Source organism: Myzus persicae, unplaced genomic scaffold (genome assembly GCF_001856785.1).
Source record: "Myzus persicae strain clone G006 unplaced genomic scaffold, MPER_G0061.0, whole genome shotgun sequence".
Lineage (NCBI taxonomy): Eukaryota > Metazoa > Arthropoda > Insecta > Hemiptera > Aphididae > Myzus > Myzus persicae.
This window is the reverse complement of record NW_019104018.1, coordinates 40,847-64,811: the sequence shown is the minus strand read 5'-3', so window position 1 is coordinate 64,811 and position 23,965 is coordinate 40,847. Positions and strand designations below refer to the sequence as shown.

Below are 23,965 nucleotides of genomic sequence, written 5' to 3'. Positions count from 1 at the left end.
TATATTGATAGCTAGAACAAAACTAAATGCAACTATTGTTAAAACCCTAAAAAAGTAAAAACACATCATTTTCGTTTTTAATTTTATAAATTATAATTAATAATTGTTATAAACTGTATTAGTGTTTTATAAATTGTTAATGAATAAATCGAAATGCACTTATCTATACTAGGTATACATTATAAGCGTAATAGTATACAAATTGGTTTTAAGATTATTTATGTAAAATGTAATTATATTTTGTTGGACGAGTGTAGACGTAGAGTTGTATATATTTTAATAAATTTTAGAAAAACATAATATAATATTTTAAAAATATTGTTAAAGTGTGGCTCTATGGTTGGCCTCAGCCACTAATGTGTTCTGGATCAAGTATCAACCAGCGCCACTAGTTCCCGGATGGGTGACCACCCAGATTTTTAATGATGAATCCTCGACCCCACTTACAACCCTCGTACAAAATGCCAATGCCCGTAATTGCAAATGCTTAAGATCAATACAAAAACAATTTAATTAAAATATTTACTTCATATTTTTTAGTTTAAGTTTTTTTACATGCATAAAATAACAATTTAATATAATCCATATTTAGTTGTAATTTTTCATGTCTAAATGTTTAAATTGTTTAAAACATAACATATTTTATTCTTTCTTCTTACTATAGCAACCAGCTATAAGCTAATTCCCAAAAAAAAAAAATAATAACAAGAGTGAATTAAATAAATAAAGCTTTAAAATATTATTACAAACAAAAAGCCATTCAAAAATATTTTATTTGGGTGTGGTTTTTTTTGTACCTATACCAGGTATAATTAAAAAATTGTGATTAACTGAAGTACTTAAATATAGAATTGCTAGAATCAATCATTGTTTTGTCTTGTACTTATTTACACATAATTTTTATATGCCTTATATATTGAACACAGAACGATAAGAAATTAAAAATAGTAAAAAAAACTTGTAGATAATATTATATACATATAATCATTATTGACTATTGTAACTATATAAATTATTATAAAGTTTCTGAAAATTACGTAAATTTTAAAATGTCAATGGATAAAAATAACTAGTGGGATATATTATTACCTATAGGTAAAATATATTATACATATATTACTTCCAAAACGTATTTTCTCTTATAGCTTACTCGAGGGCGTACTATGAAATAATTAGGTATCCTAGCTCAACTTTTATATTTTTAATCTATAGGTCGTACCTACAGTTATATGTTAGTCTTATAATATCGTATACATATAGGTACTACATACTACAAAAATATTATCTTAAAATAAATTAACCACAATATTATCTTTCAGTTACTTTTATAATTCCTATAAACTCAGCAAAATTTAGTTGACATAAAATATTATTAAGTATTATTAATTATGTAAATTGAACGATTTGTGGCACTTATTAAGAACAAAATGTAAGCATAATGTTACAGGACGAGGCTGATAGTGGCAAGACACAAAAAGATAGTACAATCTATGTACTATGTTCAAAAGAATATTGAAACATTCATCTTGCTAGCACGCAACTTGCAAGTCATGTTATAGATAAAAATCAATTAAAAATAAACCAAAGTAGTCGATCTGCTATATAGTTGGTCTTAAGAGTAGGTACCTCGTCATTGAGTATAACTCAGTTACAGTCAATACTCAGTTTGATAATATATGTGTTCAATTTGAATTCAATGATAGATAAATGATAATTATTATTGTATATAAAAAAACGATGCTGAGACATTGCGTGTCAACCTAGCTCTACAGTCTTTATTCCTAAAAGTATTTTATATTTTATTTATATTACTATTAGTAATTTCATGTATCTATTAGGTTGAAAAGTTGGATTAAACTTTGCCAAAAACAAATCAGATAGGTTGTTTTAAAAGTAAGTATACTTACTAACAATAATAATAGTATTATTTATTGTTTCATATAATTTAAATATAATATTTTAGCTGTATAAAGCATGAAATGCAATACCAATAACGTACCTTATAATAACGTACTAATAAGTGTCTATGTGCCGTATTATATTTGAAAATGGTTCATTGTAAATGCAATGAAAATAACTATGTAAGTAATGGTGAAACGTTTCAATACGTTTACCATCATCAAACCTATTTTAAATTTTTAAATCTACACAACATTCCTTCTACAGAAATAAAAAAAAAATGCACTGAGAGTAACAACATGTTTTACCATTCCTCTTGTAAAGACAAAATAAATATAAAATAAATAATAAATATTATCAAATATTAAAAATAAAGTTTCAATCATGCAAAATGTGTTTAAAAAAAATACAATTGATTTACAAATGGGTACCCACCGTGCAACTTTTGGAATTTATCATTCCCAAAAAAAACATTTGAATTCTGTGCTATAAATATCTGCAAAATGAAAAATTTTAAATACATTAATATTTATCATGGGGAACCTGGCGACCTTTTAAAGTAAGTATGTACTTATAGTTTCATCAGATAGTATAAATTCTTCTGAATTCTGGCTTTCTAAATATCTAAGTTGAGTGCTTCGGCACTTTCCAGAATATAGCTAGAAAATTAAAAACCTATACACCAAATATGTCTGTATATTATACAATGTACTCTGATATCATACAGAACTCTGCGGCGAGGCAAACAAAAGTAATGCAAAACACGTACGTACAATAGGTGCCCGGTACTCGTTTATGTGAAACCTTATTTACTTTGTGATTATGGATTTTGTGACGCCATTTTGTGGTAAGGTGTAAACTGAGTCGCATTATAATGCTATGCGCCGAATACAAATTCTAATGCAACCTAACATACAAGGCTTCTAAAACCACCACGGTCTTATGAAAAACAGTCACCTGGCTCTGGTCACCCGACTTCACACCCTCAAAATATAAGCCAAAGTATTTTTAAATATTAAAAACCTTTATTATGCTAGTATGATTAAATAATTACTATACAATCAAGATAAGCTGTGATACCGAATAAAGCTGTAAAGGTTTGTGAGTTCACACACCACAAAAACAATTAGTCCATGATTTATTAAATTTGATTATTTATACAAGTATGCTAGGATGACATGACGACATGACGTCTCCACTCAGAATCACTTTTCGTATTTATTGGTTTTTATTTATCATTGAATTCAAAAATAACACATCCATTACAATGGCATCGACGTACTCACTATATGTAGCAGAGCGATCTCACTTTTCACCTATTTTCCACTCGTGTATCTGTACTTGAATACTTTTCATAAGTAGGTACCTATTGGCTATTATATCTGTTACAAGACTTGAAGATCGATGCTTCAACTTCGTTCATAGTTTTTATTACACAGCGTATATTTATAATAAGTTATTATTTTAAATCTCTTAAAGCTCTAAGATTTTAGATAGGTAGCTAATAATTATTACAATAATAATAATACCTATTACTATTGAATTTAATACCTAATAAAAAGGTTTGATTTGAATATTATATTATAAAAATGTATTAATATATTAATTTTTACTTAATAAGTACATAATTTATCATAACTACTAAAATGTTTGTATTTTTAGGTGCCTAGTAGTAGTACAGTAGGTAGTACCTACCCAAACGGATTAATATTAAATGTTTAGGGAATTTGATTATTAAGTTAAGAGCCTGTCCCTAACTCACAAACACTTTAGTATGTAATAAATAAATAAATAACATATACCTAAGTACCTGGTTACACTTATATAGTTATAGAACTCTTCTATAATACGTTAAAAACCCATATTAAAAATTAAAATTACCATAACTAATAAATGAATAGAATGTATAGTCATGTTAAATACCTGGTTTGTGTCGTCCACGCTTCTTCACGACTCCACACTCCATAGTCGACATTCACGAGTGAAATAATAGTTATTAATATTAATCCCTTAAAACTTTAAGTAGTCCTGTAAACTTAGCTTCGACCATAATAGTATACATATACTTATGTGAAGATCTAAACATTTAAAGTTTAAATAACATTCCATTAATCCATTGATTAACGTTTAACGTTTCAAATTGTATCATGGTATAAACTCATTTTAATTTGACGAGGTTGGCAACACCATAGTTGTAGAATAACCATAATATTTAACCGCCCTATAACCACTCTTATCATTTTTCAGCTACAACTACCATGATTCTCTTTACTGCATCACCCTACTAACTGCAAAAGTGCAAAAGATAATATGGATGTTCCCTTCCGTGTTCCGTCTAAAAGTATACTAAGGCTGTATTGTAATTTATGCATAAAAAAACCTTATCAAAAACCATCCACGACTATAATCTTTATCAATTTATCGAATATTTATCAGTGGCCTTGTATATAAGACTGTGTATCGGTCGGTGTATGTTAGTAGTGTAATATTATAAATTATTACTATTATTATAATTAATTTTACTTACTGCGATTTTTGACATTCGGGTGCTGTCGTTGTTACCCTTTTTTTCTACGCGTATGTACGGCCGTGCGCTTGGCCGATATTGTTCGTGGCGCGACAATGATGTTACGTTAGGGCGGACGAAAGCGGAAGCGTTGGTAGTGTCTGACCCACTAAGTCGGTCATGTCCATAGTTTAGGCGGCAGACGACATGAACTGCCATCAAATACTGAGTGGTGCCTGTAATGCTGGCGACCGGTGTTTCGCCGTCGGCAGCGTGGAAGGCGTTCCATTCACCGTGAGTATTCCACTTCTGAACCAGAGAATGGCCCACAACACATCACTCATCGTCTGTCTGTGTTTAGGCTTATGCGGCTGGATGCAATATTGTGATATTGGCCAGCACATTTGAACGGGTGCAAATCATCCCTGGTGCGATACACAACTACATCCGCATTAGTTGTTTGGACTGTTCAACAGATACGGGCAAGATAGCAGCCGCTTATGATAATCAGATATGTGTCTTTGAGCCGACGCCATTGGTTTGCAAAAATTCACCCCATGCAAGTTCACTTTTAGTATTATTATATATTGTTGTTACATGTTTCCCCTAGACACACCCATATTCATTAATAACCGATAAAAGTTTTTCCTCTAAGGTTTATATTTAAATTAAACCCTTTTGTTATCAGTAGAATAATGAATTAATATTTCCCTTAAGTTACAATGCACATACCTAAATAATAATTTTTTTCTAAAGATTTATTTTAAGTTTTTTTTAAAAATATTATACACAATATGTTTTTGTATACCAGTAACATACTTATATAAATTATTTAAATATTTTTATTGATTAAAAATATTAAGTACAATATATTATTGTTATAATTGATAGTATATAATAGATAGTTTACCCATACATAAACAGTAAGTACATTATATAAAATAAAATATTATAGATAAGCCTTCGAAGAATATACAAGAATAAAATAATGATCAGACCTAAACTTATATGTCATTTATTAAATTTATTTGCCATCCACTTACAGTATTTCGTACTTAAATAACAGTGGAACATATTTCAAGCATGTTTAAACTAACTTACAGCATGAATCTTCTCAAAAGTACCTGTCACTAATTTTTAATTTTTAAACCTTTGTTTACTAACAACTCTGAAGATTTTATAAACTATACTAATATATAATTATGCTTTGATAAAAATAATGTTGATCTAATCTACTAGTATTAATTTTATAAATTAATATGATTTTATTCATATTTAATTATTTTGAATTTCAAAATGATTTAGATAGGTACTTCCTTTTCTAACATTAAAAGGTATAAACTAACTATAACAACTTATTGTTAATCATTGCTTGTGTATTTATTTACAACATAGATACACAATATACAAGATTTTATCAAACTAAATACACATTTTAACATAAGTTCAAGATTTATGAATGATTTAAAAACTTAAAATTAAATTTTCTCATATTTATATTTACAGTTAATTTTCAATATTCATGTTTACCTATTGATACAATGCATAGTATTTACATAACATATTCCTAATTTATCTGTGTATGTAATGTTATGATACTTTTAATAAACTGCATTATATGTATTTATGACTTAATTATTAAATAATAATATTAAGGCACTTTAAAATTAATCATTGATAGTTAATCCACTTGAAATTTTGTTTATCTTTATGTTGTACCATAGGTATAATAAGTAATTTCTTTGCAGGAAAAAATAGTAAATAAACTTTAATTTTTCTTAGTTAGAATAAATCATCTTAATGAAATATTACATATTACATACCCATTAGCAAAAAATGTGAATATTAAACATTAGTGGTGGCTTGGTGAGGTGTGGTCATACGCTCAATCTGCGGTAACTTTCTGAGCGTATGTACTGCCCGTCGTTTTTAGCACTTGGGTGGGTGACCACTCGGTTGTTTAGCAACACAATCTTTCCACACATACTAACATGTGTTTCAAATTGACCGTTTCTCCCTTCAAACAGCTAATAGTTGCCGGACTTAAGATCAATAAAAAAATTTAAAAAAACATTAGTGTTGCATTATCTAACTATATATTAGGTACATATAACATATGTTCTAAATATTTAATAAAAAAGCATAATATGTTGGTTTCCTTATTAAAAAATAATATTTTTATACATATTTAAAAAATATATGTTCTTAATATTTATACATACTCCTTAAATTTTCAATAAAATTAATTTATACTATTTACCCTTTGCCTAAATATTTAATTTATTTCATTGTTCTTTTGTAATTTCAGCAATTGGATTATAAATGGGTGGAGACTGCTAGTTGGAGAACTGCTTGTCGTATTAGCTGTTTGTCATGGAATTTAGAAGGCACTCGGTTGCTTACAGGGGGCACTGTCTTACAGCTTTGGCATCAACAATTACCTGATGAGCCCTTAGAAGAAAATACTGGTAAATAGTATTATTAATGTAATTTTTATACCTAATTAGTGACATATATTTTCATATTTTTAAAATAAAGTAAATATATTTCGTTATTTTTGTGTACACTTTAAAATCATCAAAATGTACATAAATAACTTAAAACCCCAATTAAATTCTGTATTTTTTTGAATTTATAAACTATTAACCCAAGTTTATAAAAAAATGTCTTTGTAATTATTAATTCTTTGGTTTTATTCTGTTATTAATTATATACTATCTTTGTTTTATATTAAGCATCTATTATTATTTGTTATTTTTACTTATATTCCTTTTTAATACAGGTACTATATAAGTATACCATACATTTTTGTAAATAATGTATTACCCTTTCTATTAGATTATGTCAATAATTAAGATCCATAAAATATCTATAAGAAACTAAATTTGCTCTACTTTTTTAACCCTGTAACAATATTTATGTTTTGTATAGGAATGACAAGTGATGGAGTAACATTTGAAATTGGCGAAGAAGCAATACCAATGTCATTAACAACATCATATAACTGTGAAGTCCGTGGATGGGAATGTGTTTGGCAAAAAGAAACTGCCACTCCGGTAGTACACATTGCATTTTCACCAGATGGAACATTATTTGCTACAGCTGGTAAAGATGACAGACTAGTCAAAATTTGGTTTGAAAATAAACAATGTGAGTATGATGAGTTATAATTACGGTTGTTGAAGTGCTATATTATAAAAAAATAGTTATGTGCCAACAAAATATATGCATACTTCATAGATAGAACCTACATTTTTATAATGTATGTAATCAAAAATGTTTTCTTCCAAATGGTCCTTAAACAAGAATAATAAACAAATTAACTGGAAACTTACCCGTGTTAGGACCACATGTTATGTGGATTTCCTAAAGTCTTAAACATTATTGTAAATTCTATAAAAAAAGAGAAGGCAATTTATATATTACCCACACTCAAATTAGCTACAGTGCTGAGGTGTATAATATTTTTTATTTGATATGTTGCTGCTAATAATTATTATGATGACCATTTATTTCTTATTTCAATTCTGTCATAATGCTGCTTACATCGTTGATTTGTAAAATTAAATAATAATTGATATTGATAGAATTTTTGTGAAGTCAGAACTTAAAACTTCAGATACTTATATCAGATTTTAACTATGAAATTTAATTTACCCTGTAGTGTTTTATTGATTATTGATACTAATATTCTTATTAATATTTGATCAAAGCAATAGATTTACAATAGTTCAATACATTTATTTTACTTAGAAATAAAATTCAAATTTTACTTGATGCTAATATTTATTAATAATTAATATAGTACTTTTTCCATCAAAAAGCGTTGATCAGAATTACTCAATGAGTGCTATTTCAAATTTTGGCGAGCCAAATTACGGTTTTGTGTACATAGCTCATCCTCGAGCTGTAACACAACTATCGTGGAGAAAAACTAGCAAATACATGCCAAAGTAATTTGTTCTTATTTACCTATTTGATAATATTGTAATTAAAATAAACTTTCTTTTTAGGGGATCTGTTTCTAATATGCTAGTAACATCGTGTCGGGATAATATTTGTCGATTATGGTCAGAAACTGTTTTACCAGACGATGGTTTAGTAAATATGAGCCATTTTGATCCATTAGCTGCTCATAATCCACGATTTCGAACACATAGACATAAGCATAGGCTTCTTCAACGTCTCAAACACATGAAGTAATTAAAAATTAGAATACTACTTAAACCATGAAACAAGATAAAATTATTTAACTTTCTTTTTTAAATTTTGATAGAGCTTGTTTTCATATACGAAGACATGCTAAACATCAGGGAGATCTTGGAACTGGTATGGCTGGTAGTACAAGTTCTACAATACCAACATTACCATCTACTTTCAGCGTTCATGATTTTCATAGTTACGGTTTTCATGGTACTGGAATTATTCCCGGACTTCATTTTCATTTAGCAGCTAGCATAAATGCCGAAACTGGTAATTTCAACAATTTTATTTAAAAAAACATATGCATAAATAATATATATTAAATTCACCTTTTTTCTTCAGACATTCCATTAGTGCCTAGTTTATCAAGCACTGACCCTGAAAGAGAACCAAATTTTGTTCTTCATTGGCTCAACAACAAAGAAATGCATTTTTCACTCCAGGCAGAAGCAATACTAAATGTAAATTAATTCATAACTTTTATGTAATAACTAGGGCTTAAAACTTAGTGCACTAAACAACAATGCAATATGTGCATACATAAACACTGACAAAATCTTCAATATGTATTATCATATTTGATTATATTTTTTATAAAATACTCATTATTTGTAGGTAATTCACATAAAAATTTATAATTATTCAAAAAGTATTATAAATTTATGATACTCCAAAAATAGTTTTGCACTATATTCGTTCATAATTATTAATTAATTAAAAACCAATTTATATTTTTAATTTAATTTTGAATATAGGTATTTACTGTAAAAAATATTTATTGAATCTATAATATGCTTCAAATATTGATTACCATACTAACCAAAGGGGTGCACAAGGGTGAAGATTTTTTAACAATTGAATTATTTTTCATCTTTTTTACAAAATATTTGTCAATGTACATAGAATCATTAAATATGCTAAACCTCTTAAACTTAATGAAAAATGTAACATACATTTTTGGATTTAAGTTGTATTATGATGCAAATTTGTGTCAAATCAGATTTTTTATACATAGATTTCTATTTCTTAAGAAATGCAAAACCTAATGCAAATGCATGAAGTTCTGAGCCCTAGAAATATCAAATTAAACTGTTATTATTAATATGTAAAATATTTGTTTAGGAATTAACCAAAAAAGTAGTTGAAAAAGATGATATGCTTATAAATGAACAATTTTTAATATCAGAACATCATGATGTTGAGTATAGTGATTCTAAACGTAAACCGAATAAGCTTGGTAAAAGTACATCACAAGATGAAAGTGTTAGTGATGAACACAGTTGTCCATCCACTCATCCTACACTGAGGTGATTTATATTCAATTTAATATTTACTGATATAAATAACAATGTTTTGTTATTTTTGTACTTTAGCAATACAACATCTGTAAATTCGTTTACTACTGATACAAATCATATAACCACTGATTCTCTTGATAATAAAATTGAATGTCTACTCCGTGACTGGCACCACAGTCCTGATTTGTTATTTGCTGTCCATCCTATTGATGGTAGTTATTTAATTTGGGTAGTTGATTGGTTGGATGAATACCATCCTGGTTCATTTAGACAAGCCCAAGTTTCTTTTTCTACTAGAATACCCAATGCCTTCCCTCTTGGAGATGCTACCACAATGTCTCATAATGTTTGCTTATATCATACATCTGGATCAAGTTTACAGCTAGCTTTCAGAGATGTAGTTAAAACTGCTGCTGCAGCACCAAGCAGATCACCGAGTGATGTTCATGGTTAGTTAATTATTTGTGTTTTTATACACTGCATACAGTAAACATTTTTTTTCTTAGGTATAAATGGAGATTTTGGTGATTCAAGTCTTCCTAGAGTTTTGGAAGAAGATGGTGACTCTTTAGCAGGTGACATTGATTTACACCATCAGAATGAATCAGTTGAACCATCATCATTGACTGAAAATGGAAAACCTAATCGAGCCAATTCAAATATGGGTGAAGATTCCGGAACATTTAACGATATAATATCTGCCCCGCCATGTCCTACTTTGTCAATGGTTACCAAACATACTAATGGAACTCTAAACTTGTGGCAACTAACATTTGCTGATAAATCTAAATTTTCTCAAGTCTTAAGTATTGGTCATGCATCACGAGCTTCTGGTCATCGGTTCCGTGTAAATGACGTGACCTGTCATCCTGTATTACCATTATTGTTGACTACTTCCCATCACAATTTACCTGATCAAGAAACTCCAGCTTCTCCTTTATCACCTAATCCACCTCCTATTGCTCAACCCCCATCAGTAAGTTTTATATAAATTTAAAATAAAATAATATTTTACAATTGTCTACAATAAATGCTTTTTTGCAGGGATTTTGTAGTGAACTTATATTATGGAGAGTTGATGCAGTTGGACCACTTTCTAAATCTGGTGGTGTTTCTGAACTTGCTCGTATAAATTCACTTCAAATATCAGCATTTTCAAATGTTGCTTGGATTCCCACCTTATTACCAAGGTTCTTCAAAAACTAATTTTTTCATTTGTATTGTTTGATTAATTTGATCTAAAATATCTAATTGATTTTTATTAGTACTACATTGGGGACATTATCAAATTCTCCGAGTGCTTGTTTTGTGGCATCAGATGGAGAATGTTTACGTGTTTACCAAGCTGTTATAGATGCGAGGACATTGTTGGCCGAAGTATCCAGTTCTGAACACCGGAGTCGAATGGCTGCAGTAAGAAATATAATTTTGGTGTACTTTTTTTTTAGTTATAATTTTAATAAATTATTGTAGGACTCGATGGTGAGTTTGTCAACCGATGTTTCTTCTGAAAATGATTTGAAACATAATTCACTGCACGATCGTATAAAAATTGTTTCTCAGCAATCTACTGCTAGACCAGGATGCATTATTCAATTGGATGCTATATCTGATGCTACACATGTAAATTGTTATTTAATTATATTTTCAACTATGAATAAGCCAACATTTAACCATTAATAATTATTTTCATTATAGGATTGGCAGAATACTCAATTTTTACATGTATTCCAAGAACAGTTGATGACTGGAGAAAGAGCTTCTGGTAGAGGCTTAGTGGACGCTATACCAGGTTTAGACAGTGAAGAACCCGATGATGATTTTGAAGAACCATTTTATTTAGTGGTACTTGAACGAACTGTTCAAGGTACAACTGTACATATGTGGCGTTTAATAATAGCCTCTCAGCCTGAAAATAATCGTATGTTTAATTTAGTTTTTAATTTCAATATATCACTATCATATATTTTTATTTTATAAATAGCTTTAAGTGAAAGTATGATGTATGTGCCTGATAGTCAATTGGTACAAGATGATGATGATATGGATAATTCGGGAAAATTAGGTGCAACAAATTTAGGTGGGGAAGAAACGACTCAACCAACATTGTCAGCTTTTGCCCCTCATGTTTCAATATCAACCACAAAGGTAAGTTTATACAATATGTGATTCTTATAATTACTTTTGTATTAACATACACATTTTAATAGTTTAATAAGATAGAAAAAATAAAAACGAACAATTTTTATAGTTAATTTACTTTTTTGTGAAGTCATCCATATAAAGTTGTTTGCTATTTAATTTTTAATACTGTTATCATTTAATTTTAGATTTGTACACAAGAATTAAATTTACCTGATGGTGTAGATGTGATTCATGCATCTCCTGCTGGAGGGCATTTAAGTTCAGCTTCCATTTACCCAGCTTGTTTTGCGCCATATGTATTTGTAACCGCGTGTTCAGATAGCACACTACGGTTTTGGAAATGTAAAATTTCAAAAACAGCTGATGAAGTTAATTACCAGTGGGTTGAATGGGAAATGATAAGAAAAGATCGCAAATCCATGATTGAAATATCAGGTAGGATTTCATCTACTATTAAATACCCAGCAAATCTTGATTAATATTTATTTTTATTTTTAGGTCAACCATTAAATATAAGTGCAGCATATAGTGGTCGTATTGCTTGTGCGTATAAATATGGAAAATCGTTTACTCGACCATCTAAAAAAGACCCTGAATCGAGGTATGTGAATTTATGTGTGGCAATTTATGAGTGCGAAAGTACTGGTGGTTCAGAATGGTTACTTGAAGACACAATACACATGAAAAATATTCACTTGCCCAAACTTCATATTGATCCTAGTGTTGATATGACGTATTTACATGATCAAACAATACTGTCATCTAAAAAACATAAGTTACAGTCTACAGTTTTAAAAGCCTTATCGTCAGAAGACTTGGATGGAACTTCTGGAAGATGTAATGGTAGAAATGGAGAAAATGAAACTAATTTAGTCAAAAGTAGTCATGGTATGTTAATTGTGTAAATATCTCATGAATAGTAGTACAAGAATTTATCAACTTTACACTTTTCAGGTTTACTCGCTGTTCCTAGTTTTAGTACTCTTCAATCATTAAGAAAATCTATTATTGAGAATGGTAATACTTGTCCACTAACTCAAAAACATATTGTTCAATTGGATTGGGTGTCAAAGGAAGATGGTTCTCATATACTGACTGTTGCTGTTGGTAGCAAGGTAAATTATTTTATGATGATATGTAGATAAAATGATAATTATATTTGTATTTTGAAAGATGATTAATTTTTGTTCTGTTCTTTGTTTATAGATAATGTTGTTCACGCCAGTATCTAGTGATTTAGCTCAAGCAAATATGAAAGCAATGAAAGAGTCCCAATCAGTAAACCGTCCAATATTACGAAAAGCTTCATCACTAGCTTCTCCCAATTTTGTTGATGAAATAAGGTGAATTTAAACTACAAATATTAACTACTATCTACATGATTTATTTAACATTAAACTCTCATTAATTCAAAATTTAATAAAGTTTTTGGAAAAAAATTATAATATTTTACAATTTTTTTTGTTATCAATTTTAAGTTTTTACTTTTTTTGAAAGACAAAATTCATTTTTAATTTAATATTTCAAAGCAGAATTTTATCTGGATTTCTTCAATACAATATAAAAATCAAATTTTGTTTGAGTAGTTAATTAATAATTAGTTATAACTTTATAAGTAGGTATTTAACATTAAAAATAGTGGAGTTATGACAACAATTTGATAAGGTACATCTATTAGAATGCGTAAGTTCTAACAGATGAACTACTCCGCTTATCTAATTTTTAAATTCTTATAGTTAGTAGTTACTCTTCCAATTATGAATTTTTATATATCCGAAATTCCCCAGAACTCCAAAAAATATTCTGCTTTGTATTAAGGAATGTGTATTTTCTTTAAAAAAAAAGTAGAAATTATAACAATAAACATATTAAAAATATCCTTTAGTATTTTAAATTTCCAAAAAAAAAAAAAACGTTGATAGCTTTTGAAATAATAAGTATTCTTTGATATCATATTTATCACTTCAATGCCAAATGTCATTAAGTAAACATCATATGCAATATGTAATGCATGTTTATCAAAGATATAATGATTAATATTATATTGATTACCTAAATTAAATTTTTTAGATGGATGAAACTCAGAAAAATTGATCTTACTACAGCAGATGGTTTGCCTCCACTTCCAATGCAAATATCTTGGGTTCGTGATGGTATATTAGTTGTCGGCATGGACAGTGAAATGCATGTATATTCACAATGGAAACCAAATACATGTAAGTAGTTTAGAGAATTATGTATCAACAATATCTTAAGCTATTTAAGTAATAATTTAATGTATGACTTAAATGTAAACTACTTTTAGATGTGATACAAAAGAATGCTTTGTTGTGTTGCAAGTTAATACATCAAGAATCTGATGAGCTTCAAGATACTAGAAATCTAAGAGATGAAGATCTTAGAACATTGGCACATGTAATTTCACATATTTAATTAATAAATAACTAAAAAAAGTATTTTATTTTGTATTGTTATCATACATAGGAAACATCCCAAAGAAGACTGGCTAATGTAAGTTCAATGCCTCATTTGTCTCGTGTTAGCTCAATCAATTTAAATATGTTAACTGCTGAGACAAAAAAAAAGAAATTGGGTATTCAGAATGGGGACTCTTCAAATAATATTCAAGATTCTTATATGCCAGATTATGGACTATTTGAAGCTAGTCGTATAGCATGTCCAGTTCTTCCTCAATATCACCCTAAACAACTAATGGAACTCTTGAATTCTGGAAAAATTCGTTGGGTGAAAGCGATTCTTGCACATCTTGTCCGGTAAGTCAAACATATTAGCTAAAAATTATTATACATTTTATTTTACAAATATGAAATTAAAAACATTTGTAGGTGTATTTCAACAACATGCAGTGTAAGACAAGGTGCTGTTGTGTGTTCATATTCAGAAGAAGATAATTTAACTCGTCAAAGAGGGTGGTCAAGATCAAGAACATTATCTGTGAGCTATGCTGGAGCTGGTAAGATACATAATAAAAATATTTTGATGGTATTAATTTGTTTATAAATATTATTATTATCATTATTAGCTACAAGTCCAATGGAACCCAGAGGATCCACTACAGCAATTCCAGAGGAACTGATGTTGGATTATGCAGAAATCACTTCAATTCCGCCTTTACCTTTATGGACACTATTGGCTGCTGATAAAGAAAATGCCAGTACTGCTCTTAAGTTAGCTGAAGATGAAAAAGATTATAACGAATTATTTAATGGAAACATTTCAACATCAGAAGACAATCTGGATGACATATTGAATGATGAATCAGAACCAGAAAGCCCTCGTAGGTGTGAGCGACAATCTAATGCAACTGAAAAACAACAATGTCTACTTTCTCATTTTGGGCCAAAACAAGGTCAACTCTTGTCTCGTTTGTTAACTCATACACATTTGCCTGGTTTATCAAGTTTAGATCAAATGCACTTGCTAGCCCTTGCCGATACTGTATCTACATGTAACACAGATTTTGCTGATAGGTTTGTTGATAAAACACAATTTGCTAAAGATAGTTCAGCTCCACATGAAGGTGAAGTGTGTTCAGGTTAGTTTGCGAGAGACAAAGTTTATGGTATACAAATTAATTATTATTATCAAAATTTTAGATTCATTGGATGACTGTGGTCTTAGATTTTTGTTGGCCATGAAGCATTACAATTATTTATTAAGATGTTTGGGTGTAGCTCAGCGTACTCAATTTCAAAAAAGAGGTATGTGTTCAGCAGATATTGCATGGGCATTCCACTCTGAAAGCGAAGAAGAACTATTACAATTAACACCTTCTTATGTCCGAGGTACTCCACGTTGGTCAGCATTAAAAGAATTAGGTGTTGGGTGGTGGCTCAGAAATCAAACATTATTGAGAACGTGTATTGAGAAAGTAAGTTTTTGTTTCAAGATATTAGTTTAAAACTAATTGTTATTGATTAAAATAAAATTTGTCTTAGATTGCAAAAGCAGCATATCAGACAAACCAAGATCCTTTAGATGCTGCTATATTTTATCTTGCTATGAAAAAGAAGTCTTTAGTTTGGGGATTATTTAGGTCTAAAAGAGATGAGCGAATGACTCAATTTTTTTCCAATAACTTTGCTGAAGATCGTTGGCGAAAGGCAGCACTTAAAAATGCATTTGCATTACTTGGAAAACAACGATTTGAACACGCTGCTGCATTTTTCCTTTTAGCTGGAGCTCTTAGAGATGCAATTGAAGTAATTATTTCATATTTTAAAATGCATTAAATATTTAAATATACATAATTTTATTATAAAACTTGTTATTTAGGTATGCTTAAATAAATTAGATGACTTACAATTAGCTATGGTGATAGCTCGGTTATATGAAGGTGAAATTGATTCTACACCACCCAGTCTTAAACGGCTTTTATATGAGGTATATTTCCAACTAACTGAATGCATTTTTATTGTTAATTAAAACACTGATTAGCTGATTAACTGAATTATGTTCATTCTTAATTTAACTTACATTTTGTAGGAAATACTTGGTTGTGATCAAAATGGTGAAAATCAAAAATTATCTATGGCTAATCCTGACCCATTCTTACGTTCTATGGCGCTTTGGATACTTAAAGATTCTACTGGAAGTCTTAATACATTAGTTCAAATGAATGTAGGTACAATGCATCCACAATATAATGACGAGGAAAAACAAGAAACTTCAGCTGGTATGTTCAAAAGTTTTAAGTACAATAAATATTTCTAAAAATATTTCATTCATTATTATATATAATATATACATATTATTTGTAGCGAATCCAAATGTGTTCAATTTCTATGTTTATCTTCGTACCCATCCATTACTGATAAGACACTATTTGGCATCCACTTATCAAGATAAAAAGAATCATACTGTAGTATTAGCTGGTTTTAGCTACGGTTCTGATGCTAGATGTAGAGAAACTTCTGATCGACAAGTAATTAAAAAACTTCATTTGAATTTGAAATTTGATGTTGATATGTGCCATTTTTTCAGTTAATGTTAGAAGATTCAATTTCTCCATTAGAAAGACAACTATATTTCAAAACTGCACATGCTCATTTTAAAGCAGGATGTCCTGCACTTGCTCTTGAAGTTTTATCAAAGTTACCTAGTAAAATAATGGATCCATCTACAGAACAATCTAATAGTAAGTACATTTATGTTAAATTCATATTATTAAATCATTTAACCCATTTAATCCGCAGTCAATCGCTCCGTGTTCAAAACAACTGTACTCTTTTTAATATATTTTACATTATAAACATTGATACTCAATATAACTTTAAAAAATAATATAATACTATTCTCAATACATTAAATTATAGAATTAATGAGATACTATTCATAATATACCTACAAATTTAAATAAATTCACATATTCCTATTTTTTATAAATATTATCCATTTGATGTATAAAGGAGTAACTTCTTGTAACAGTTCATTTTTTGTCATTGTAAAAAATATTAATTTGTTTTAATAGAATACAAAAAAATGTGCATGGTGAGTACATTTTTGTGTATACCCTCCCTAATAAAGTTTCATTTCAATAATAAAAATAAAATACACGTCTTTTATACTTAAAAATTATAATGCAGTCAAAAAGATCACAATGCGATTGAGGGCATTTTATATACTGATATACTAGTGCGACACATTAGGTTAAAAAAGTGGTCATTTTATTTTTTACCACAATACTACAATATCATATCAAATTTTCAGCTAAAATTAGAGAAAAATCTTTTTATTACTTAAAATTTGTATAAGTAACTTGGTATAAATTAAAAAAGTATAAGCATAATGTTTTATCTACCAGTAGTTAATTGATGAATATCATATAAACATTAAAATCTATATACTATTTCACGACACACCAATGTATAAAAAAATAATGTAGGAGGTATTTACTTTTATTTGGCTGAGATTGTCGATTATATTAAGAAATTATTAGAAATAGATGTTTAAATTATTTTATGAACCAGATAAAACCTAAGGTTTTGGAATATTTTTTGTCTACTCATCAAAGACGTTTAATTCTTTGAGTAAAGAGTTTAATTTTTGAATTGCTATTATGTTTGCTGTAATTAACTAGATGTATATAAATCATTTTATGAATGTTTGATTATTAAGAATATTTAATATGATTATTATAAAATTATATTTTCTAAAAATCAAAATATACCAACATATTTATGAATAATTATGGATGATAATTATCATATTAAATATTCATAAATATGTTGGTATATTTTGATTTTTAAAACTTTTTATTTTGAAAACTTATAAGATTGGAAAAAAATTGATTGTAAAAATGTGTGAAGTAAGATTAGGTTAGGTTACATTTTCCTGTATGTATTTATGTATATTTGTTATACTCTTTATGTTTTCCATAACTATGTCATTGAGCTCAACAATGCTACCCACTAGTGGATAAATACCAATCCTGCTTAGTGCACCAAAATATAAGGTCTCTCAAAATCAAATGTGGGCAGAAATGTTTTAATTAAATTCAATTTTTTCAAAACAATTTCATAATTATTGTATTTTTCATTTTGTGTATATTTGTATTATTTCTATCTGGTTGAATTTGCCTCTCATACTATCTCCAAGTACATATTTTATGTACATTCAATATTGAATACAATTATTATGAAATAACGTAATATTTCATTTTTATTAAAGTTTGGAATAAAGATTCGTAATTATTATTATTATTTTTTTTTATTTAAACAAAAATTTTTAAAAAAATATAGTTAAATGACACTTAACCTCCTCAATTTATAAATTTGAGACCCCTTTTGTTACAATATAAAAATGCATTACAATAAATAATAACATAACAGCTAAATGTTCATTGAAACAATAAAACATTGTGATCAATAATAAGTTACAATATCTTTTATGGTACCTATGGATTTAAATTGTTTGAAAGAAATAATTAAGTTAGAAAAATATTTATTTGAAATAAGTTTAATCAATGCTTAAATTTTTAAAAGAATGTATTTCATCCTTGTCATCTTCGCCAACTGTTGTGTCTACTTCATCTTTAACACTACCATTTCTAAATTTTTCTTCATCCAAAAAGTAATCGCGATTATCCAATAATTTTTGTTTTAAGATTTCTGTAAATATAAAACAATATATGTCAATCAAAAATGTCCTCACTATTTATGCAAACTTGAATTTACCATTGGTTTCGCTCATAATTGGCGCAAGACCACCATAGTCCTTAGGCACGACTGTTTGTGGCAATGTTTTTATAAATTCACTAGTCTTTGAAACTGATTTTATTATAACCTGCAATAAAAAATTGTATTGTCATACAAAATTATTGTATATTAGGTAAGGTGTATATTTTACTTTATTTATTAATGAAGAGCTCATGAACGGTTTCATCGTTGAGAATACTCTTTCAGTTCCCGAGGTGACGTTGAGAATATAAATTTTATCAATCACAAAAGGTGTACCTTCCTAAAAAATATATGTATACGTTTTACAGGTATATTGTGGTGTCTGGTAGTGTGCTTAAAAAAAATCAGTCGAATTTTACCTGAACGTATAACATTAAATTTCTTGCGTTTGATAGGGAGTAACGTAATGCATGACTTAAGCTAAAATGATTCGAATCCAGTACCATTCTGTACCCCGACTTAGTACCACATTCAACTTGATCGAGTTCGATTGCCATAAAAGTTAGTTTAGACGCCACAGTGGGATAATATTGTGATGCATCCACGATTTTTAACTGTGACCATATATAACTGTAGCAATTTTCTTCGTCCGGAATTATGTTTATATTACTGAACAAACGCATTTTGATTATTATTCGTATAAATTACAAAAATAAAACAGTTCACGTAAAACAATTATATTTATACATGCTTACACAACATCCAATTGTTTTTGATTGAAAGGATGTGCAGGGTCTCTTGCCGAAAAAAAGGGAGTGCACTTCTTAGCCCTTAAATTATAGCACTGACGTATTACCTTTTTCGTATATTCTTTATCGTAGTTACATGCGTGCAAAAACATTATAATCTGAAGATCTGTAGAAAATAATATGTTAATTTTTTTTAATTTATGTATTTATATGAAATATTAAAAAAATCTAATGCCTGTTTAAAGGATAAAAGCAAAATAATATATCTAGGTATAGTAGATTAAACAATATTTAGCGATTTATTTATGTTTTCTGGACCATAAATACATAATAAATATTCACAGAAAATAAGCTTGCAATAACAGTGCAAGGGTTTTTAGTTTTATATTATTGAAAATTCGAACTAATACTCAAAAAAGAAATCGCTGATTAAATCGAAATTACACATGAATATAAGTACGTGTCATAAATAGTATTTACTAAAATTACAAAATAAGTGATAGTTGTTTAAAATTTCCTTTGAAATATTTAGTAGAGTACATTATGGTAAATTGTACGTGTTAAAATGTTATTATATCAATTTTGCCATAATGTTATGATATGGAAAAATGTGTTTTACATAAAAAAATATTCATGAGTACTATAAAATATTAATTACATTATTGTATACAAAATGGAAAGACTTTTATTATGTAAGCTATGTATGATTTTTTTCTCACCTAAAGTTTACTGTTAAAAAATTCGTTGTTGACCTTAACCTAATAGTTAAAAATTGATTTTTTTTATAGATTTTTTCAATGAATTTTTGATGATTTATTACGACTTTACTTAAAAAAACTTGTTTAAAATATAGGTTAAAAATAATTATAATATATTAAAATCGGTGTATATTCTAAATTGAATAAGACACTCACCAATCAATTTCCCATATAAATTTATATTTTCGTCACTCCATTTTAGAAGTTCTTCTACATCTGTGGCAGATAATTGTGGATTTTTTTCATACTCTTGCTGAGCAGTAACTTTATAATATTTTTCTAAAGTTTCCATTATTGTTTAAAAAAAATTAAAATATTGCGGATTTTTTTACTAAAAATGTTAAGTATACAACGCACAAGTTAAACTAAATATTAAATTATTTGATTAATATTACATATATGTACATCATATTAGAGAGTGGCTGTTCACCGTTCGACCTCGTTTGTGTGACTACCTCTGGAAGTCAACTCTACGTGTCTTCTATACTACATTGTCCTTGAATAAAACTGGTCTTGCGTACCTCGTGCTCTGACGTATATGATTTGTTTTTAAATTTTAAAAATTTAACGATTGATAATAAATCGAGGTTTTTGGTGATTATTTCCTATCGTAAAAAGCAATGAATTTCTCTTAATAACCCATCAGTTTTAGTATTCTGTATTTTAATTTCTCTAGCTTATAGCATATTAGTATCTTACATTTCTATAATTGTTCAGATTAAATTAATTGAATTACATCTCTAAAAATTAAAGTAATCCTGTATCATAATATATATAATATACAAGTAGTCCCATTTATTTTGGATTTTAACAATTCGCTATCAATAGTTGTTGGACCAGGAATTTGTTATAAATGTATTAACTACTAACTAGTGATAAATATAAGATCACATACCTCATATAATATTTATATGATGCACTGTTGACCAATAAAGTGCTTAATGTGGTCGTATCAAACAATTTTTTTATTTGATTATTAATTATATAATAACAATTATTAACATATAATTAGATTTTACGAAACGTATAGTAATTTATTAATTACAACAAATCTCTCGTGTATAACCTTGTTGGTGATGTAGCCAATTACTGAATTCTTAATAGTGACTAGTTTCATTTGGAAGGAAAACTACTGCAATTCTATATTATTTGGTTAAAACTCGTATCGTTGAAAGTTATACGTAGTTTATGTATTAGCGCACTATTTGTTTTCCCTCTCTGGCCCACGCGCACACAAATTTGCGTTCAACAGAACCAGTATTGTTTTGTGTTGTTACCTGTTATACGACAATGAATCGCCATACTATATGACTTAAATGTTACATTATATGTGTTTTTACTTTTACTTTTTAATGATATTTCAATTTTTCTGAATTATACCTTTGAGCGTCTTTAAATCGTAATTTTCACTTACTCGTAATCTGCATAAATATTAAAATTTCAAGTACAAACATAGATAATATTCCTAAATTTATATTTAACTATAGGAAAATTATCTGTAATATTAAAGTTAATAACACGTAATTGGTTCTACAGAACACAAATTTTCTGTGATACGCGTTGGTCAAAAAAAGAAAACAAATAGTAGGTACTCTGTCATTCTCCTAACTGTGAAAGTGTGAAGTATGTTGTAAGATTAATTCAAAAGTTAAAACTGGCCATATACAAACTAATAATTTATTTATTAGTTTGGTTTTTTAGTGGTATGGTTACTATATGTTAATTAATGATAAACTTAACAGACCATGATTATGTGTAACAATTTCGGCATGAGTCAGTTTAGGTATGAACACTGAATTATTATGGTCTCCCTCGAGTACCAAATATCATAAATAATAATATATATATTACTAGTATATATATTATATACTACCCTAAACCATTATCAATATCATTTTTGTTAGGGAGCGCATTCACTCTGTATTGTTATTTAGCTACCTATTATTTGTATTTTATAGTATAATATATATAAAAAGTTTTCCCTCCTCCATATACATATTCGAATATCTCGCTTATGAATAAACTCGTTCATACCCGAACAATTTTAACATAACTTTTAATTTATAAAACATTAATACTATTAACATTAATGTTTGTCATTACATTATTTCTTTTAAAGTTGATATACTTACCAACTAATATATATTAATGATTAGTAAGCTATGTTAAAATGTTTAATTAAACCCGACATTTGGAGGAGGGGCGTGACCCAGATGCCTCCTCCTGTGTACGTCACTGACTTTTAAACATGATATTATATTATATGAAAATTCAAAATAAATTAAAATGAATTGTGCAAAAACGTTTATGAAATAATAATAGGTACTGACCAGGTCTGTACTAACAATATGTCATAAAAAAAACTTGGTAAATTGTAAATAGCACAAATAATGATGAGATACATATAAAAATATTTTACACTATTATTTTGAGTTTTATAATTTTTGTAAGTTGTATGGGGATATACTTATACAAACAACGAATTATTATAATGGTGGAATATGAATTTTCATTAAAAACTAACTTACCTACGCCTACTTTCCTGTATGCGTATTATTATTCATATCATTGTTACGTCTTTTAATTATTTAACTTTCCATCATTAACTATTAGTCACTAGTCACTACTAAAACAAAAATAATCTTTTATCATTAAAATAAAATAAATTAAATTAATGTTTAGGTAAATAATTATTATATTTATAACGGTAAGTTTTTTAGGTACAAACGATAACCGTAATTTAATGTATTAAATAAAAATATATAAAACGAATTTTATCAATAAAATTATGTTCAGTAATAGCATTGGTTTTAAATACCATATTATATTATTTATTACTGGTATTTGTAATTATCAATAGTGGCGATAACAATAATTTGTCATTGTGACAATTCTGTTATTAACTATTGTTCTGAAAAAAAATGCTGAACACAAATCGACTGTACAATAACTTATTATTACTTGGTATATCTCAAATGTAATACCCTGCTTAAAGTATTGCTAGAAATTTTTTTCTTTGAGATTATATGATAAATACCTACCATAATTTATTTATCGCAGTATTTCATAAGATTATAATATTATACTCAAACTGGCACGATAGTTACAGCTGCCTATAATACTATAATTATTAGTTTTATTACGAAATATAAAATCGATATTATCATAGGTATTATTTATTTTAAACGCTTTGAAAGATACTTCATAATAATATACGTGTATCGATATCTCATTTTATTTATCGTTAAAATAGCGTATAACTGTATCA

At 28.0% G+C, this 23,965-nt stretch overlaps 2 protein-coding genes across 7 annotated transcripts in view; one reads left to right on the top strand and one right to left on the bottom strand.

Moving 5' to 3' along the window:
- Positions 1-4,229: 4,229 nt before the first annotated feature.
- LOC111037646 (dmX-like protein 2) overlaps positions 4,230-23,965 on the top strand; it is a 29,690-nt gene continuing 9,954 nt past the window's right edge. For 2 of the 4 annotated variants that reach the window (XM_022320324.1, XM_022320323.1), the window contains exons 1-31: positions 4,230-4,699; positions 4,767-4,964; positions 6,714-6,873; positions 7,337-7,555; positions 8,211-8,358; positions 8,419-8,604; positions 8,682-8,878; positions 8,951-9,069; positions 9,731-9,915; positions 9,982-10,355; positions 10,413-10,882; positions 10,951-11,096; positions 11,172-11,319; positions 11,380-11,529; positions 11,605-11,827; positions 11,891-12,054; positions 12,237-12,486; positions 12,550-12,939; positions 13,006-13,166; positions 13,258-13,394; positions 14,122-14,267; positions 14,357-14,466; positions 14,536-14,825; positions 14,898-15,025; positions 15,095-15,607; positions 15,669-15,943; positions 16,011-16,274; positions 16,348-16,455; positions 16,558-16,747; positions 16,833-16,996; positions 17,056-17,209. In XM_022320324.1, coding sequence (XP_022176016.1) covers positions 4,613-4,699; positions 4,767-4,964; positions 6,714-6,873; positions 7,337-7,555; positions 8,211-8,358; positions 8,419-8,604; positions 8,682-8,878; positions 8,951-9,069; positions 9,731-9,915; positions 9,982-10,355; positions 10,413-10,882; positions 10,951-11,096; positions 11,172-11,319; positions 11,380-11,529; positions 11,605-11,827; positions 11,891-12,054; positions 12,237-12,486; positions 12,550-12,939; positions 13,006-13,166; positions 13,258-13,394; positions 14,122-14,267; positions 14,357-14,466; positions 14,536-14,825; positions 14,898-15,025; positions 15,095-15,607; positions 15,669-15,943; positions 16,011-16,274; positions 16,348-16,455; positions 16,558-16,747; positions 16,833-16,996; positions 17,056-17,209 — 6,454 coding nt within the window. In that variant the 5' untranslated portion in view covers positions 4,230-4,612. The remainder of the gene's footprint in view (positions 4,700-4,766; positions 4,965-6,713; positions 6,874-7,336; positions 7,556-8,210; positions 8,359-8,418; positions 8,605-8,681; positions 8,879-8,950; positions 9,070-9,730; positions 9,916-9,981; positions 10,356-10,412; positions 10,883-10,950; positions 11,097-11,171; positions 11,320-11,379; positions 11,530-11,604; positions 11,828-11,890; positions 12,055-12,236; positions 12,487-12,549; positions 12,940-13,005; positions 13,167-13,257; positions 13,395-14,121; positions 14,268-14,356; positions 14,467-14,535; positions 14,826-14,897; positions 15,026-15,094; positions 15,608-15,668; positions 15,944-16,010; positions 16,275-16,347; positions 16,456-16,557; positions 16,748-16,832; positions 16,997-17,055; positions 17,210-23,965) is intronic. The other 2 variants (XM_022320326.1, XM_022320325.1) reach the window with 1 other exon arrangement.
- Positions 18,998-23,320, bottom strand: LOC111037648 (SEC14 cytosolic factor-like). Of its 3 annotated transcripts, none has more exons than XM_022320329.1 (7): positions 23,226-23,320; positions 20,854-20,976; positions 19,946-20,105; positions 19,610-19,859; positions 19,420-19,530; positions 19,248-19,356; positions 18,998-19,181 (listed from the first exon to the last, which is right to left on the bottom strand). In XM_022320329.1, exons 3-7 carry the CDS (start codon positions 20,089-20,091, stop codon positions 19,030-19,032), a joined length of 768 nt encoding a protein of 255 aa, XP_022176021.1. In that variant the 5' UTR covers positions 20,092-20,105; positions 20,854-20,976; positions 23,226-23,320; the 3' UTR covers positions 18,998-19,029. The 3 variants fall into 3 exon arrangements, with proteins under 3 accessions (XP_022176021.1, XP_022176019.1, XP_022176020.1); XM_022320327.1 differs by lacking the exon at positions 23,226-23,320 and adding an exon at positions 22,112-22,139; XM_022320328.1 differs by lacking the exon at positions 23,226-23,320 and adding an exon at positions 21,103-21,474.